Source organism: Pagrus pagrus (genome assembly GCF_965226575.1).
Source record: "Pagrus pagrus genome assembly, chromosome: 18".
Classification (NCBI taxonomy): Eukaryota; Metazoa; Chordata; class Actinopteri; order Spariformes; family Sparidae; genus Pagrus; species Pagrus pagrus.
The window spans coordinates 20,879,139-20,895,213 of NC_140202.1; the positions used below are offsets into that span (position 1 = coordinate 20,879,139).

At 42.7% G+C, this 16,075-nt stretch overlaps 1 protein-coding gene across 1 annotated transcript; it reads left to right on the forward strand.

Moving 5' to 3' along the window:
- Positions 1–7,213: 7,213 nt before the first annotated feature.
- On the forward strand, positions 7,214–12,325 carry LOC311274043 (neutral cholesterol ester hydrolase 1-like). The gene is made up of 5 exons (XM_084381459.1): positions 7,214–7,498; positions 9,129–9,384; positions 9,473–9,542; positions 9,677–9,848; positions 9,924–12,325. Exons 1-5 carry the CDS (start codon positions 7,358–7,360, stop codon positions 10,530–10,532), a joined length of 1,248 nt encoding a protein of 415 aa, XP_084237585.1. The 5' UTR covers positions 7,214–7,357; the 3' UTR covers positions 10,533–12,325.
- The last annotated feature ends 3,750 nt before the right edge of the window (positions 12,326–16,075 follow it).

Here is a 16,075-nt window from a genome sequence, read left to right on the forward strand (position 1 = left end):
ACCTCTCTCTGCCCAAGCCGGCTTCCAGCCTGATGCTTTTTCCAAACGGTGGGATGCACAAACCGAAGAAAACGATGAATCAACTGCATCATCCGTCTACGTCTTAGAGCCCCAGGAGACCAATGGAAAACTTGAGTGTTACAGTAACTAGATATGAGCTGGCTCTGAGTCGGTGGTGGAAAGATGCAGTTGGACGTGGAGGGGAGGAGTTTGACCAAAAATGGGGAGAGAAATCGTGAAACCGGTGATGGAGACCATGTGAAACATTTCCCCACCTCCACAATCGGTTAAGAATAGATCAATACAGGATAGAATATATCTCTCTGTTTTGTTTTCACTTCCTATCTCTTCCTCTTACTGCCAGTAAAGCAACGATTGCAATTCATTCCTGAAGATAAAGTCAGGGCCTGTCTTTGCTTCTGGCTGTTTTGGTTGGGCGTTCGATACATTAAATGAGATTTGGAAAATCGCTCTTTTCTGCACTGTGACTCAGAACGATAATGTTCCGCCCAATGACTACTCAGTAGTCATTACTACATTATAACATGACTACTCTGTGCTAATGGGCCGGACCACACCCGTCTTCAAATTCTGTCTTCATTTTAACACACCTGTGATGTTTCCTGACTGCGTCTTGCACGGCTGTGACGCTATCGTGCTGACAAAATCTGACAGACAGACGTAGAAACACCTGGCAAAGCACTCAAAACTGCTTCTATGGTAGTTTCCACTACAATAGGTGAAAATAAGCGTTGGCTGGTAATGGCTGGGGAATTTCTATTAATTTAGATTATGCTCAGATTTGAAGTTTATGACTAATTAGGAGCATGGGTGCTTTGATTGACTGCTCGTTGCTAGCGGTCTAGTGAACTGACTGCTTCATTAAGCCAGCCTCAGCTCCAGCAACGCTCCACTTCTTCGCCCATGTTTTGACTACCTGGGAGTTAAGTGGACTTGCACTGCCAAGATGGTGACGACTGGAGCCACCGCACTGAGCTTCATCAGAAATCTATACTTTTTGTCCATGTTTTATACAGTCTATGCCATCACACAGACATTTCCATATTCGAGACCACTAGCATGGCTAAAAAGCAGTGCATATTTTCTCTACTGGATGCATGTGAGCAGATGAAAATTAGGAATCTTTTTCTTTTTCAATCTCTTTTGCAGCACATTCACCAAATAAAGGGAACGAAAAATCACATTACGTGTGTTAATAGCTGAGCACAATGCGTGTATTCAGTCTAAGAGACTTTGGATTTCATCATTATCAGTTCCTCAGTTTCACGTCCTCACTTCCACACTGACAGTGGAACAAAGCCTCATCTTGTGTTGCAATAGACTGCAACAATTTCGGGCCCGGTCAATTAGACTGTTAATTAATTTTATTATACACGTGTAGCAGAACAATCAGTACGTCAGCCTTCATCTCTTTTGTTCTCCGCTGCGTGATTGGATTTAGATTATGCAAATTGTCTATTCTACAAGTGTTTATGCCACTCCAGCACAACAAACATGCTCTGGCTGTATTTAGCTGGAAAATTAAAAGACAACTAAGCCAAATGCTCTGTGAGAAAAATTGCAACAGAGATGACAGATTAAAAATCAAATAAATGCACCCCGCTAAGATGATGAGCGTGTCTCTTCAGCAGCTAAAGCAAACGGATGTACAGAACAATGTGTACTTGAACGCCTCGCACCAACAACAGCATGCCGCCCGGCACAAAACCGATCCTGCTTTTGTTCCCGTTCTTTCAGACATGACACCTTGGCTTGCGGAGGGCACAATAACAACAGGTTGTTGTTTGTCATTTCAGAAATAGAGTCCGTGTTGCAGCTGAAGCACACCAACTGGCCCCGCTGTCCGTGACATTCCTGAATACCACAATACATTATTGTCACTCGAGTGTGTGCGTCTACACAAGAGCGCAACACATTGTATCCATATCCTATATGTAAAGTATGTTTACAATGATCCATTAAATAAAAAATACTTTATGTTTTGAATGTTTTTTTTATGTTGTGGGTGGCAACCCTGTGCTTATGGTCTGTTTAGGTGAAGGGCCAATGTATTATTTTGTAGTTGTATCCTCTTGTGTCTTGTTGTCACTCTCTGCTTCCTGCTTACCTGTGCTCCAGTTTTCTGTTTTCTGCTCCTCCCCCGTCTGATTTCCCCCCCAACACCTGTCTCACATTATACTCGTTAGCACTGCCATGTCCCCGTGTCTCTCCACCTGCACCTCATCTCCTCGTTAGTCTAGTTTGTGTTTAAGCCTCCTGACCTCCTGTTCCCCTGGTCCTTGTGCATTCCTGATCTGTTCCTTGTGGTTTGTCATCAGTTTTGTCCTTCTCTTTAGTTTTGTTCCTCGGGCTTTCCTTTGTCTGTTTGTTACTTGCTTTTTTGGATTCTGGCTTTTGGATTTCAACAGACGTCAGCTCATTAAAGCTTGCTTGTTGTTTTCAGCCTGCCTGCCTCTGTGTGTCTGCACTTAGGTCCTCTTTTGAACTGCGAACAAAACATCATGTTTTGGGTGGAGATGTCCCGAGGTCTACTTGTGAATATCTAGTCTAGTCACGCTTAAAAATGTTGGACCGCAGTCTCAAACTGTGGTTCCTGGCTTGTCTGTAACTCCAACACCATCCCTTCTACCTCCTGATATGACAGTCAGGTCATTAAATGTAATGTGAACATGATATGACACATTGTAGAAATACCAATATGCTAGGGAGGCTGACATATATATACATATATATATATATATATATATATATATATATATATATATATATATATATATATACCACTGCCAGTATTTTACCCTGTTGACTGGGCTGGTTCCTAATGATTCTCCAAATAGTCCTTCGTCACAGCAGACATTTTGACTTTTAATAACAATTCATTATAAAGTGCCCCAGAGAAACAAGACAGTATGACAGTGAGTCAGTATGAAATTGATGCAGCTAAATGGAATTCAGCCATCATTAATTGTATATGTACACCTGTGCTTTTCCTTCTGTGACATGTCAAAATGTTCTTTAATCAGCCTATTAACTCCACCCAAACTCAATGTGAAATGACAGAATAATTGAAATCTGCTGCACTGAATGAAAATGTTAGTTTCTAACCTTGTACCTGAACCCAGCTGGGATTCGTACTGTGGATGCACACTGTTATCTTTCCTCTGTAGGTGATTCACACAAACCGTGACACAGCCGCTCATCCCAGTTATCGTCATCCCAGTTGAATCTCTCTCTCCCTCTCGGACATATTCAGCGAGAGCATTCCTGATTTTTCATGCACATCAGCCACATCGAGATAATGTAAATTATCTGTGCAAAAGTGTCTCAGTCTCTAGCTAATGGACCTAACTGTGCTTTAGAAAAAGACCTAAGTGACATAAAACTGCTTGAACATTTGCTTTTCATAAATGCAAATTATATAACAACTTACATTCTCTGCTTTTGAATTTTGCCCTGCAGCAGGTTGTTGCTAGGCATCTTTTCAACCAAATCCTGTGACATTTCAAGTGCGAGGCTTTTAAAAACAGAACAGTTAGTTCCATGTGCTGTTTATGGGTAAAATGTCTTACCATGTGTAATATTTCATGCTGAAACACATGTAAAGGCGGTTTAAGAGGCTGAGCCAGGAGACGGGACTGCGTGAAATGGAAAACCTCCGTTTCTGCCTCATGCGTTTAGTCATGTTAAATGACCATAAGTGTAATTCCAGTCAGCGGCACAAGAGAGGCCCCTCTCTGCCCTCCATACCACAGACGGGAGGGAGACGCCAGACCAACACACAGGAGGGGGGGGGAGCAGGAAGAGGGAATTTTAATGCACACTCTTTACACCACACACACACACACACACACGCACACATGCACACACACGAAAGCACATATATCACATTAACGTTTACAATTTAAGCTTTCTGCTGACGCTCTCATTCAGACAGGACTTTTGGAAGGGGCGCAAAGTCGGTCATCTGCTTCTTGACGAACATCAGCTGTGGTCAGAATGAGGTGCATTTGTTTCAATGGTGACAAGTTTTTAAAGGATAAGTTCACCCAAAAATGAAAGTTCGGCCATTATCTGCTCACCTAAATGCTGATGGGAAGGCAGGTGAAGTTTCGTAGTCCACATAACATTTCTGGAGCTTCACAGCTAAACAGTGCTGCAGCATTCCCCGTAACAACTGAAGCAGATGGGGACTTGTTTTAAAAACTAAACAAACAACCAAAAAAAAGAAAAGAAAATGGCTCATGAGGCGCAATCTAAGTCTGCGGAAGCCCCGAGATCCCAAATTGATCTGAAAAGACATCATTTTCACCCCTTTTTAGCCAAAATATTCATTGTAGCTACTTAGCTTAGAGCCTTAGCACACACTTTTCTTCCCTCAGAGACAAATATATGCTAACTCTACGCCCTGTTTCCAGTCTTTATGCTAAACTACGCTAACCAGCTGTAGCCTTACTTTGAAGCGTGGTATGGATCTTTTATTCTAAATCTTGGGAAGAAAATGAAAAAGCATGATTCCTAAAATGACAAACTATTCCTCAAAGTCTTGACTATGATCTGTATTTGCTGGACACCTCAACCTGTTGACCTACAATATGAACAATCATGCATTTACATTTACAATTCCTGTCCAAGCACGGCCCTCTGCAGCCACCTTCCTGTGTCTTCTTCTGAGAATCCCACCCGGGTCTTCCAAGACACTAATCTGACATGGTCTGGTGGTCTGGCTGCTGTGTTTTGGAAAACCAGCCCTGTGTAGGACTCGGATCCTCATCAGCTCTGATGTTTGTTTATATTCTAACACAAGGCCACCAGGGACCGACCGTCCATTTAAAAGTTACACCGTGGGAAGACACAGGGCAATAAATAGCCCGGAGAGGGAGAGAGAGTGACACTGAGACTCTTTGCCCTGTCTACACTGTGCTGCTCTGCTCCTTTCTGTGACTGTGACCTGGATTCAGACCAATCGTTATAATCAGTCACGGGGCATCACCGTGGCTTCAACGGTCAAAAAAGATGCATAACATGTATTGGCAATGTCGTCGGTTTGAAGTTGGCACAAATCCCTTTCTCTCTCGTGTTTCCTGTCCTTTTTCTCTTCTGAACTCTATTAAATCAAAGCAGAATTGCTTGCAAAATAGACTTAAAAACAAGAAAATTGGTTGGTATCATGCTGGATCTTTGCTGTAACCAATTTCAAAGTCATGCAAACAGCAAGTTTTCCAAGACTTTTCAGTAAGAAACTTGTAAATATTGAACTATTGAATTAGCTTTTATCCGAAAGCATCGTAAAAGAAGAAAAAAGTATAAAAGGTAGAGAGATCAATCGCCTGTGGACGCTCATACAGTAGTTAGTCCGAGCTCTTTCTCAACAACTTGCACCACTAATCCATTCCAGTGAGGCTTCAGTGTAGTATTGATGTCGACACATAAAAAGACAAGTCTGCGAGAAAAACACCTCTGACTTCAGCTGACCATTCAAGAAAGCAGCCAAAAAATACAAACCATTGCATCTTTAATCGTTGTAATTGACCTTTACAGCCTTAACAGGAATTATAATTGGTATCGCGAGAAGTTAATACACATATATCTGCCCTACTTATTTATTTACTGCAGCTTCTACGTTTCTTTAATTAATGGGAGATGCATGTTAGCAGGATTATCACATCATTAGGAGCATATTGTTATGGCGATTATGTACATAAACAGGAAGCGGCTGTGGCTCTGGGGTAGAGCCAGTGCCTTGTAATCAGGAGGTCGCTGGTTCGATTCCTATCTGGTCTGCATGTTGAAGTGTCCTTGGGCAAGGTACTGAACCCCAAACTGCTCCTGATGTCCTGGTCATGGCAAAATGTCCACTGACATGTTTGCACAATGAGTTTACAATATCAAGTCCTGCAACTCAAGAAATGATGCATTCAGGGACAGCATTGCCCTGTCTACTACACTTCCGCACCATACTGTACCCTCTCACATGGGAAGATAAGCATGGTGCTGAAATCTTAGTTTGATTGCTATTAATTAGTTTGATTTTAGTTTTCAGACATAAGGCTCAAAGGGGTAAAAGGGATGTCAATAAAGGTTTTATTGTGAAGACTCTCAGCAGAAGTATTTAGACCCTGAACTCTAAATACTCTCATTTGCTGCCGTCTTGACCAGACTCAATTATAAAACAGATTTTGAAACTCAATTGGAATATTCCTGTTAAAATAAAGGTATAATAATAAAATAAAAGAAACATTACATTTGTCAGACAGAACTATGCATGCAACAATATTTAATGTGTGGAGTGCTGGCTGCAGTCTGCAGCTCTAGTCTGCCTCTGCGTGGTCACATACGTGTGATACAGCTTTCTAGGCACTTGCAGCTCCAACGATAAAAAAAAAAAAAAAAAACCTCATTTCCCAGATGCCCCTTTGTGTTGGCCACACAGCTTTCAAAATAAAAGCATGAGCCTTGTCAAGTTCACAGAGGACAACTACACAGAGTGCTTTACAAATGGGTCAATATATGCAGCCATAAGTATGTAGCAGTCCCATTGTTTCAGACTTGCTGTCTTTGTTTTGGGCTGATTTTCCAAACTCCCTCGAGACTAATTGCAGGGGATTCAGATCACCTGTGTGCAGGGTGGGGGGAGACTGACTCCTGATTGAGGAGTGGAAGCAGCTTGGGGCATTTCCCTCCCAGCCAATCATGGTGTGATGACGCCCTTTTTGTGAAGGCTTAAAAGAGGAGGGGAATGGCACACAGGGGGCTCTCACCCTCAGTCTGAATCTGTCCCTGATCCATTGAGAAGCTCATTCCCCTTAGATTACCAGAGATTACATCTGGTCTGTTTAGGCCCTATTGTGTTTTCTTGGCTGCCCACATCACTTGAAACTTAAGTCCCTATAAACCTTCAGTTTGACATTTTATTTCCCTGGGGCTTGTAGGAGCACATTTGTTTATTGTACCCAGAAGAGACATTTGTTTATTGATTTATTGTCCAAGTAGCAGACTTTGGGCATCCCCCCTAGATGTTTTTTGTTTATATATTTATGTAGGTTGGACTGGCCTGGCATCCAAAAACATTTTACTACCATTACTGCCAGTATTTAATATTGTATTACTAAGTTTGATATTATAATTATTATTATTTAAGGTTTTATTTTGAAGTTTCTCAGCGGAAGTGTTTCAGTCAGCGCTTAATTGTAACTCTGGAGCCTGATTTGCTGTCACAGTCCCTCCAGTGACAAACCAGAGAGTGTCAGCCGCCTCCCGCAGAGTCAGTCCGGGTCCTGCTGTCTGTCCGCTGTCTGTCTGTCTGTCTGTCTGACAGGTCGTCCTCTGAAGAGACAAGATGAGGCTGCTGCCGGCTGTTGTCACAGTGTCACTGACGGTGGCGGTGGCTTATTATGTTTACATCCCGCTGCCTGACTCCATCCAGGAGCCGTGGAAGTTGATGATGCTGGATGCTGTGTTCCGGACAACGATGCACCTGGTGAGAGAGGAGATGTTTTATTATTATTTTTAATTATTATTATTATTTGAGGATATATTCTGGTACATGTGCTGTGAGGGAGAAGGTGTGCAACTTCAGCTGGGATTGTGATGTAACCTGCACAAAAGCTTTACCCTTTCAGCTCAATCAAAACAAGTGTTGCTGATAGCAGTAAGTGATAATAATAATATAAATGGTTTAGCTGCATGTAGTGCATGATCAGCTACTGAAGTGGCATTGGTACAAGACACGCCTCTTCACCTACAACACAGTAACACACCTAGCCCATGCAGACATGTACTTTGACCCCTACCTACATGAGTCTATTTAAAGGTGCACTTATATGTGGCGGACCCTGCCACCTTCCTAGCTTCAGACAGCGTTTTCCTCTGAGAACAGCTTGTTTATGCAGTTATGAAAGAAATCAATACTTCTGAGTTTGTATTATTACCTCATTAATATTGTAAATATAAAAATTCTGATACTTCTCATAGTGCTCCTTTAAAGTTGAGTATTTTTTATAAAATGACATGCAGAGCCGAAAGGCAAAGATCTGAGGCTCATCACACCCTCGACATCATGTGCTGTCATGGTCATAGAGCGCCTATTCATGCTTGTACCCACTCGGGCTCGTTAGTAACAGCCTGCGAGAAATGTACAAACTTCGTGAAAGAGCTTTAACAGTTTGATTCGGAAACTGTCACGCTGTCTGTCCGGTGGATAATCTGTTGCATCGGGGGGGTTATTCTGGGCCTGTGCTGAGGACAATCAACTCTTAACCTTCACCCTTGTTCTACTTTTTGTGAAATGGCACTGTAGGTGAAGAGAAATGAGATCAGCTATTGCCACACCGGCTGCAGGCTAATGTTCAGAAGCAGATAGTGTTTGTACATGTCACCTCATATTTAACTGAGCCTTTCTTTTCCAGATACGAAGGGGAATAAATCAATTTAGATAAGATTAATTTAAATCCTGATAGCAGATTGGTCTATTAATGATATAAAAGTGTTGTAATATAACACAATAGTGCCAACAGCCTCTAGTTTCAAGAAGAGGAAGCTAAAATTGCACTTTTTCTCTTTTCTGCAGCATCTTGCACAACATCATGTTTACATGTATTATAAATATAGCAAAGATGTTTTGACTCACTATATACTTTATATATATATGTATATTTTACACTCAAATACAACTTTATTGTTGAAAAAAGCAGCACAAGAACATGCAGCATACAAAATAAATATAGGTGGAAAAACACTGAAACAAAAACTGTTAAAAAAATAAATAATTATACAACAGTTAGTTCTGACTCTGTGATTGAGTAACTGGCCACGACTGTGCCAAGCAGCTGCGTTTGCTGACCTTGGTTGAACACTTGCGACAGTCTGAGATGTTTGTGGAGAGAAGGGCAGACACACTGTGTTCATGACTTGTCGGAGAATTGAGACATAACTGTCTCACTCAGTCACCTCTGTCCTCCTGCACTGTATCCGACTGATGTGTCACTTTGTCTGTCTCCTGTTCTCTCCACTCCTTTTTCTAAATACGCCTTTAATCTCTCACCTTTGTCCTGAGAAAACATTCTCCAGGTGAAGTTTTAATATCTCCCCCCTCCCTTCTCTGTCTTCAGGCCTCTTTGAAGGCGTGGCTTGGCTTTGACCACTACATCAAGTCGATCAGGTCGTGCACGGACGGCTTCGAGGACATGATGAAGGTGGCGCTCAGTTCTGAGTCGGGCGGAGGCGTCATGCCCGGGGTGAAAGTCAGCGACACCACTTTTGCCGGCATCCCGGTCACCGTGTACGAGCCCCCGGCTGGAGGGGAGGGTCATCTGAGGAGGGGGGTGATGTATTACCACGGAGGAGGCTGGGCCCTCGGCAGTGCCAGTGAGTAGGGAGGCATGGATATTAAACTGAGACCGTTAAAAGTTGCGTTAGGTTTAACTTTTCCTTCATCTTTCTCTTACTTCCTCAGAAAAGGGGTCATATGATTCAATCAACCGGATGGTGTCGGATGAACTCAACACTGTTGTGGTCTCTGTTGAGTAAGTGCTTCTCCTCCTGCGCCACTAATCCGTTTCAACATTATCATGCAACATCTCTGATCTTCTTACAATCATGAGCCCCAAAGCTTCCTAGTCCTCAGGTAAATTATCATTTGTAACCGATATCTGTGCAGGTATCGTCTGTATCCAGAGGTGCACTTCCCAGTGCCCTACTTAGACTGCCTCGCTACTGCCAAGCACTTCCTGTCCCCAGAGGTCCTGGCCAGCTACGCAATCGACCCTGAGCGTGTGGCTGTGGCCGGTGACAGTGCCGGAGGAAACCTGGCTGCTGCGGTCGCTCAGGAGGTACGTACAGAAGCCATCTCCTTTATGAACGTGTGTCGTAATGTATTTTCTTATGTTCCTTTTATATTTTCCCAGATTGCATTAGATGACACCATGAGTGTGAAATTCAGCGTCCAGGCGTTGATCTACCCGGTGCTCCAGGCTCTGGACTTCAACACGCCCTCCTACTTGCAGAACCAATACATCCCCGTCCTCTACCGGCCCCTCATGGTCCGCTTCTGGCTGCAGTACCTCGGCGCTGACCTCTCCCTGCAGCCCCAGCTGATTGCAAACAACCACAGCTCCGACATCACCCCAGAGCTGAGGGCGCGGCTAGACTGGAGCGTCCTCCTGGCCCCGAAATACAAGAAGAGCTATAAGCCTGTGATTGGGGAAAAAGGTGCGCAGGGGTTAGCGAAGGAGGTGCCGGGGCTGCTGGACGTGAGGGCATCGCCACTTTTAGCAGGAGCAGAGGTTTTGGCTAAAAGCCCTCGGGCGTATATCCTAACGTGCGAAAACGACGTGCTGAGGGATGACGGCCTGATGTACGCACGGCGCTTACAGGACGCAGGTGTCACAGTTACCAGCGACCACTACGAGGATGGCTTCCACGGGGCTTTCAGCTTCATAGCCTGGCCCTTCGAGTTTGAAATGGGGAAGAGGGCGATCAGGGGCTACGTCAACTGGCTCAAGAACAACTTGTAGGAGTGCGCGTGCAAGGGGGTGAAATTGTGTTTGGTCGTACGGGTGCGTGCATGTGTGTGTTTCACTGCCCTTGCTTTATGAATCACAGACTCGCTAAGGGCTTGTACATCTGCTCTTTGTATAAGAATATAAGATCTAAGCTCAGGGCCCCTCGTGTACCTGCAGATACACACAACACCACCTCGGTGCATATAAAGTTTACATGATAATTAGAGGATTCTTAAGGTCTGAACAGCAGAAGGGCAAACACTGTTACCAGCCAACAAAAATACTTCATAGATCCACATAAGCGCTTCACAGCCACAAGCTCTCCATTAATGGATAAACTAATCAGCTGCTTCCCTCTGGGAGAAAACCACATCAGTGCACCGATTCATCCGCGCCGCCAACACATGAGCAGCGTATGTCACAAGGATCGCAATCGATTTTATACTTTTAAAATAAAAGTCGGATAATCGTAAATTAGACACCCCCGATCATAGGTTCATGTTAGTGGTGGCACAGTTTAACCCAGAACATTTTATCATGACGCCTCACACAGAAATCATTGTATAACCAGCGGTGAAAGAACACAAAAACAAGTGCAACCCTGGAAATTCCAGCAGTGTTCACTGTTTCAGTGTTCATGCTAATGGTGGATGCCAATGTCAGTGTGTTTGTCAGCCTAACGCTAATATCTCAACGTCTGTCTGGATGGATTACCATGAAATCTTGTACAGACGGTCATGTCGCCCAGAGGATAACTCCTGATGACTTCTCCCTCCAGAACCACCTGTTTGGGGTTTTGGTTGAATATCTTAACAACTACTTGATGGATTGTCATCAGATTTGGCAAACACGTGTTCACGGTCACCTCAGATTCATCTGTAATAGCTGTGGTGATCCCTTTTACTTTTCATCCAGCACCATAATCAGGAAAATTACTGATTAGTAATGTGACCAAATACCTGCAGAACTAGTAACATTCCCATCTGCCCCAGCTGTGCTAATTAGCAAATGTTTGCAAGCTAACACGCCTAACTACGATGGTGAACATAAGGAAACATTATCTGCTTAGCATCAGTATTTTCCGTGTTGCATGTTAGCATGCAGATGTTAGCATTTAGCGCAAAAGCACCGCTGTGCCTAAGTACAGCCCGAAGGAGCTGCAAGCACGGCTGTAGACTCTCGTTGTAGGAAGAAAGAAATAATATATAAGAATATCCTTTGATTACTTTTATAAATGGGGAATTCATTACATTTCTTTTGGACACTTCGTATGTTTCACAGCTCACATAAATGTAGTAATCTCCCATCTTGTGCCCCGTGCAACACAAGAAGGTGACGTCTTCCCTGACGCATGACGCTGGCACTTGACAATCTTATTGCACTACTTCCTTAAGTTTCATTCCATTAGTTTTTCACATTGTGTTTGATATTCTGTGTATCTTAACAATGTTTTGTGATTTAAATGCCTGAAAAGTGGTACCTGTGGAGCATAAATGAATCACTGAAGTTGTCAAAATTAGTTGGCTATTTAAGTTTTTGTCGGATGTCTACATGTACAGAACCACGTTGTTGTTTTCACAGCGACATGGAGGACATCTGAGGGGCAACACTCGCTTCTGAGATGTATGTATTTAAACTGGTACTCTGCAAGGGCTTCGGATTATATAATTTTACTTTTAAATTTCATTTTAATGTCTTTTAAACATTTCATGTGGGATGCAGAGTCCCCTTTATGTCTCTGCTCTGCCCATTGTTGTGATTTAGGAAAAAACAAATGAAGGGTGTCAATAAAAAACCAAGAAGTCGTTCTCATTAAACACATTGTTTTCTTTATTTGCAAAAACAAAGTATATTTCCAGATGCAGTGATATTCAACATCAAATGTGTCAAACATTATGTCGTAACTTGTACTTTTCATGTTTAAATTGGACCTGCTTTTGCTCGATCTGCCTCATATGTGACATTCATGTTTCGCAGGATGCCTTTTTTTTATACCTTGTTGTTGTTGTTGTTGTTGTTGCTCGATATGATGGCAACACAGGGTAGCATTCAGCTGCAGTGGGTCATAAGAAGCAAATGCTCGTCATGCATAAAAATGATGATTAAAGGAATGCGTGGGACAGGGCATGTTGTTCATTGCTTAACTCATCTGCATCTGTATTTGAGTTTCAGCTGCAACATTTACAACAGTTAGTACAAAATTACAAAGTTTGTACAAAAAATGACTGAAATATAAAGGAGAAGAAAAAAAAACACCAAATATCTTTGAGGAAAAGACCCAAAAATGAAAAATTCTGTTATTATGTGGATGGAAAGTCAGAGGTTAAGTTTCATAGTCCACAAAACTTTTCTGGAGCTTCACAGCAAAACAACATTGCAGCATTCTCCTAAACAACTGAAGTAGATGGGGACTCAAACATTATAGCTGAGCCACATCTGCACTGTCTTTCAATCATTTTCCCAGATCAGACGTGCTTTACTGGGGAGAGCGTTTATGGGTCATTGGGTCCAGCAGCACCAATAATCAATGCAACAACCCCCTCTAGTGGACTGGGAACAACATGGCCCTTCTTTGGTCTTGAGCTGACACATTGAGACCAAATTGACACACTCAAATCATGAGTCGTTCGTCTACATGTCAGATACTTTTCACCCGATGTATATTTTTATTTTATTCTGCACATAACCCCTGTGTATATAATATTTGGAGGTCATTGAACACATCCTTTCATAACACCGATCAATACTAACCCTGATGATAATATTCATAACTGCATTCCTGTACGTACTTCTAATTCTAACCTCAGTCTAACCGTCTTAAACAGTATTTATAGATCAGTGCCTGATTAACTGGATAGAAATGGAGGCTTGTGTTATGTAAATATTAACCTGTGTGCTTTGTCTCAGTTTCTACACTCCCACATTCACATACACTTGTTTCCTATCAGGGAACCACCCTTCCACCGACACGCTAAGTCACTGGCAACTGTCTGTGTGCATTGTGCTGCTGTAGCAATTTTAAGCACGAGTCTTTGTTTTATAAATGAGACAATGAACAGCTGTCGTGCTCAGATGGGAATTTAGGGAGATTCCATGACTTTAGGGAGGGAAAAGGGGAGTGGAGGACAGAAAAGGGCGGATGGTGCATGATCCGTCCTCTAAAGCCATTGTGTGTCTTCTGGAAATTATTCTAGCTCTTCGCTTCAGTGGAAAACTGCTTTAACTTCCAGTGTTTCTCTGTGGGCTTTCAGGTTTCCAACTGTTCTCATAACTGATTTCAGATTTTTGGGTTTGAGAGTCACACCATGCTGCGAGTTTTCGCACAATGATGATTTTGGTGTTAACCAAAGTTATGTTCCAGTTTCAGGGTTTTGAAATTGGAATTTGGAATTGAAAAGTGTCATGCAGACAACTTTTGTTGTAAATTGACGCTTGTAAGCAGTAAGATTTTTATGTAATAAACCCCAGTTTTGAACCTATTTGTTGTCTGTATTTTTGCAGCAACAGCAATTCAACATATTCACATTTTGTATTTAATGTTCCTTATATTAGTTTTCCTTGCTAATTACATTTATTAAGCATTTTGACGAGACAAGGCAAGAAAAGAGACGTTCGTGGCCCTGGTAGTCCACTGGGCAACGAGAGGTATTGAATTAACTGTTTAAATAGACCACAAAAGAGATAAGAATTAGCTAGCTAGCATGTTATTTCCTAACATTGGCTGTCTGGTGTTAATAGATTGTGCCTGTGCCTTTTTCGTCATTAGTTTGTAAAACCAACAGCCAGCGGTGGAGCTCATACAGCGTTACGTGAGCCGTAGTATCCCCAGTAAACACACCGACCCCTGTGGCTAAAGGGGTTGTTGTGTTTACCCAGGAAACTACAGCTTATAAACCACTGAATCAGAACCGCAAGGAAAACGGGAATAACCAGAGCTACTGTGTGAGTGGGGTCCGCCCGTTATTCCGACATGTCTCTATTAAGACATGCCGCTATTCCGACATGTCTCCGACAATGACAAAAACCAATGTCGAAATAGTGGGACGCTTGAAAAATAACTTTAATGCCGCTATTCCGACATTTAGAGGTCACTGTCTAAATAGCGGCATGTCGGAATAGCAGCATGTGACCGTGTGAGCTAACAGTTTGAGTGAAACATAGTGAATGTTGCCAATGAAGCCAACCAATCACAGGCAGACAGGACGGGGCTTGCAAGAAGAGCTAAATCAATCTGCTCATTGAACGCCTGGCAAGAAAGGGAAATTTCTCAAAATGTCAAACTATTGCTTTAAGCTTCAAAACGAGGATTAAAGCCGGTCAGAGCCTGCTGCATGTGGACATGTTGGACAGAGGTCAAAGGTCGCCGACTGATTGAACTTAAGACAAGGAGATAACAGCAACACGATAGGAAAGATGATGATGAAAATGGTTTTAGATGAAGAACAATAATTTCTGCAATACTTCCATAAACACACTCTCTCTCTCTCTCTCTCTCTGGCTTTTCACCATGGGACTGTAGACAGGCATGTCTCTCAGGGTGTCATCTTCCCTGCCTCAGGCCTGACAGTCTTCACATATTACTCACCTTCCCCGCTACTTGTCTCTGACAAGCCTGGGAATTTGCTCGCTCAAGGGACGGCAGGAACTTCTTATCTTTCTCTTCCGCGTTTTCAGATTCTAATCAGTGACGGAAACAAACCAAATACTTCTTTTTCCTCAGCTGTTGTTCTCGCTCCCAACATTTTTTTCAGTTTGATGTGGTGCAGCGCTACCAACCTGTGTGAACACTACATGAGCCAGGGGGAATATGTTTCACACGGGAGGGTCCAGCACATCTAATTCACTTCCGTACGCTGACAATGGAGCAGGGGTAAGAGGTAAAGGAATGAAAGTAAAGGAACCACCACTCAAGGTTAACTTCTGCAGATTGAATGACTCCCCCGTGACAAATACTACTTAGAGTTACACTGAACCACTAACAATGGCGGGTCATTTGGCACTAATCGGCCAGCATTCACTCAGATCACTGCACAATAGCAGGAAAGAGAAGGAAAAATTGGCTTTTTTCATCTTACTTTCAGATGCTGATTATGCGCTACCTGCAGCAGCATTTGAAGTGCTTTATCTGCAGCTGGAAGAGAACGACGTACGAGTCCTATAAAGACAACCGTGAAAATGTTTAGTGAAAGTAGACAGACAAAAATACAGACATACGACCAAATATCTTAATAAAACACATCACTTTGAGCCCCTGATTGTTTCCAGGGCCGCCACGCTCTCCTTAAAATCAACCAACAGTTATTTTTCGCTGCCTTCGGGGGCTCCGAATTTAGAGACCAGCAGTTGTAAAGATGTATAATGCAGTGAAGTTTTTCTGGCAGGAAGTAATCAGAAAATGAAGGCAAACTGTGTTTGATGTTGCAACATTGGAATGTAGCTGGACCAAAGTTACTTTCAACCATAGAAAGGAGTAAACAATGTCATATATCGAAAGACCGCCGCCTCCTAACATCTGCTTCACATGATTTTCTTTCTTTCTTTTTTTTTTTTTTTTT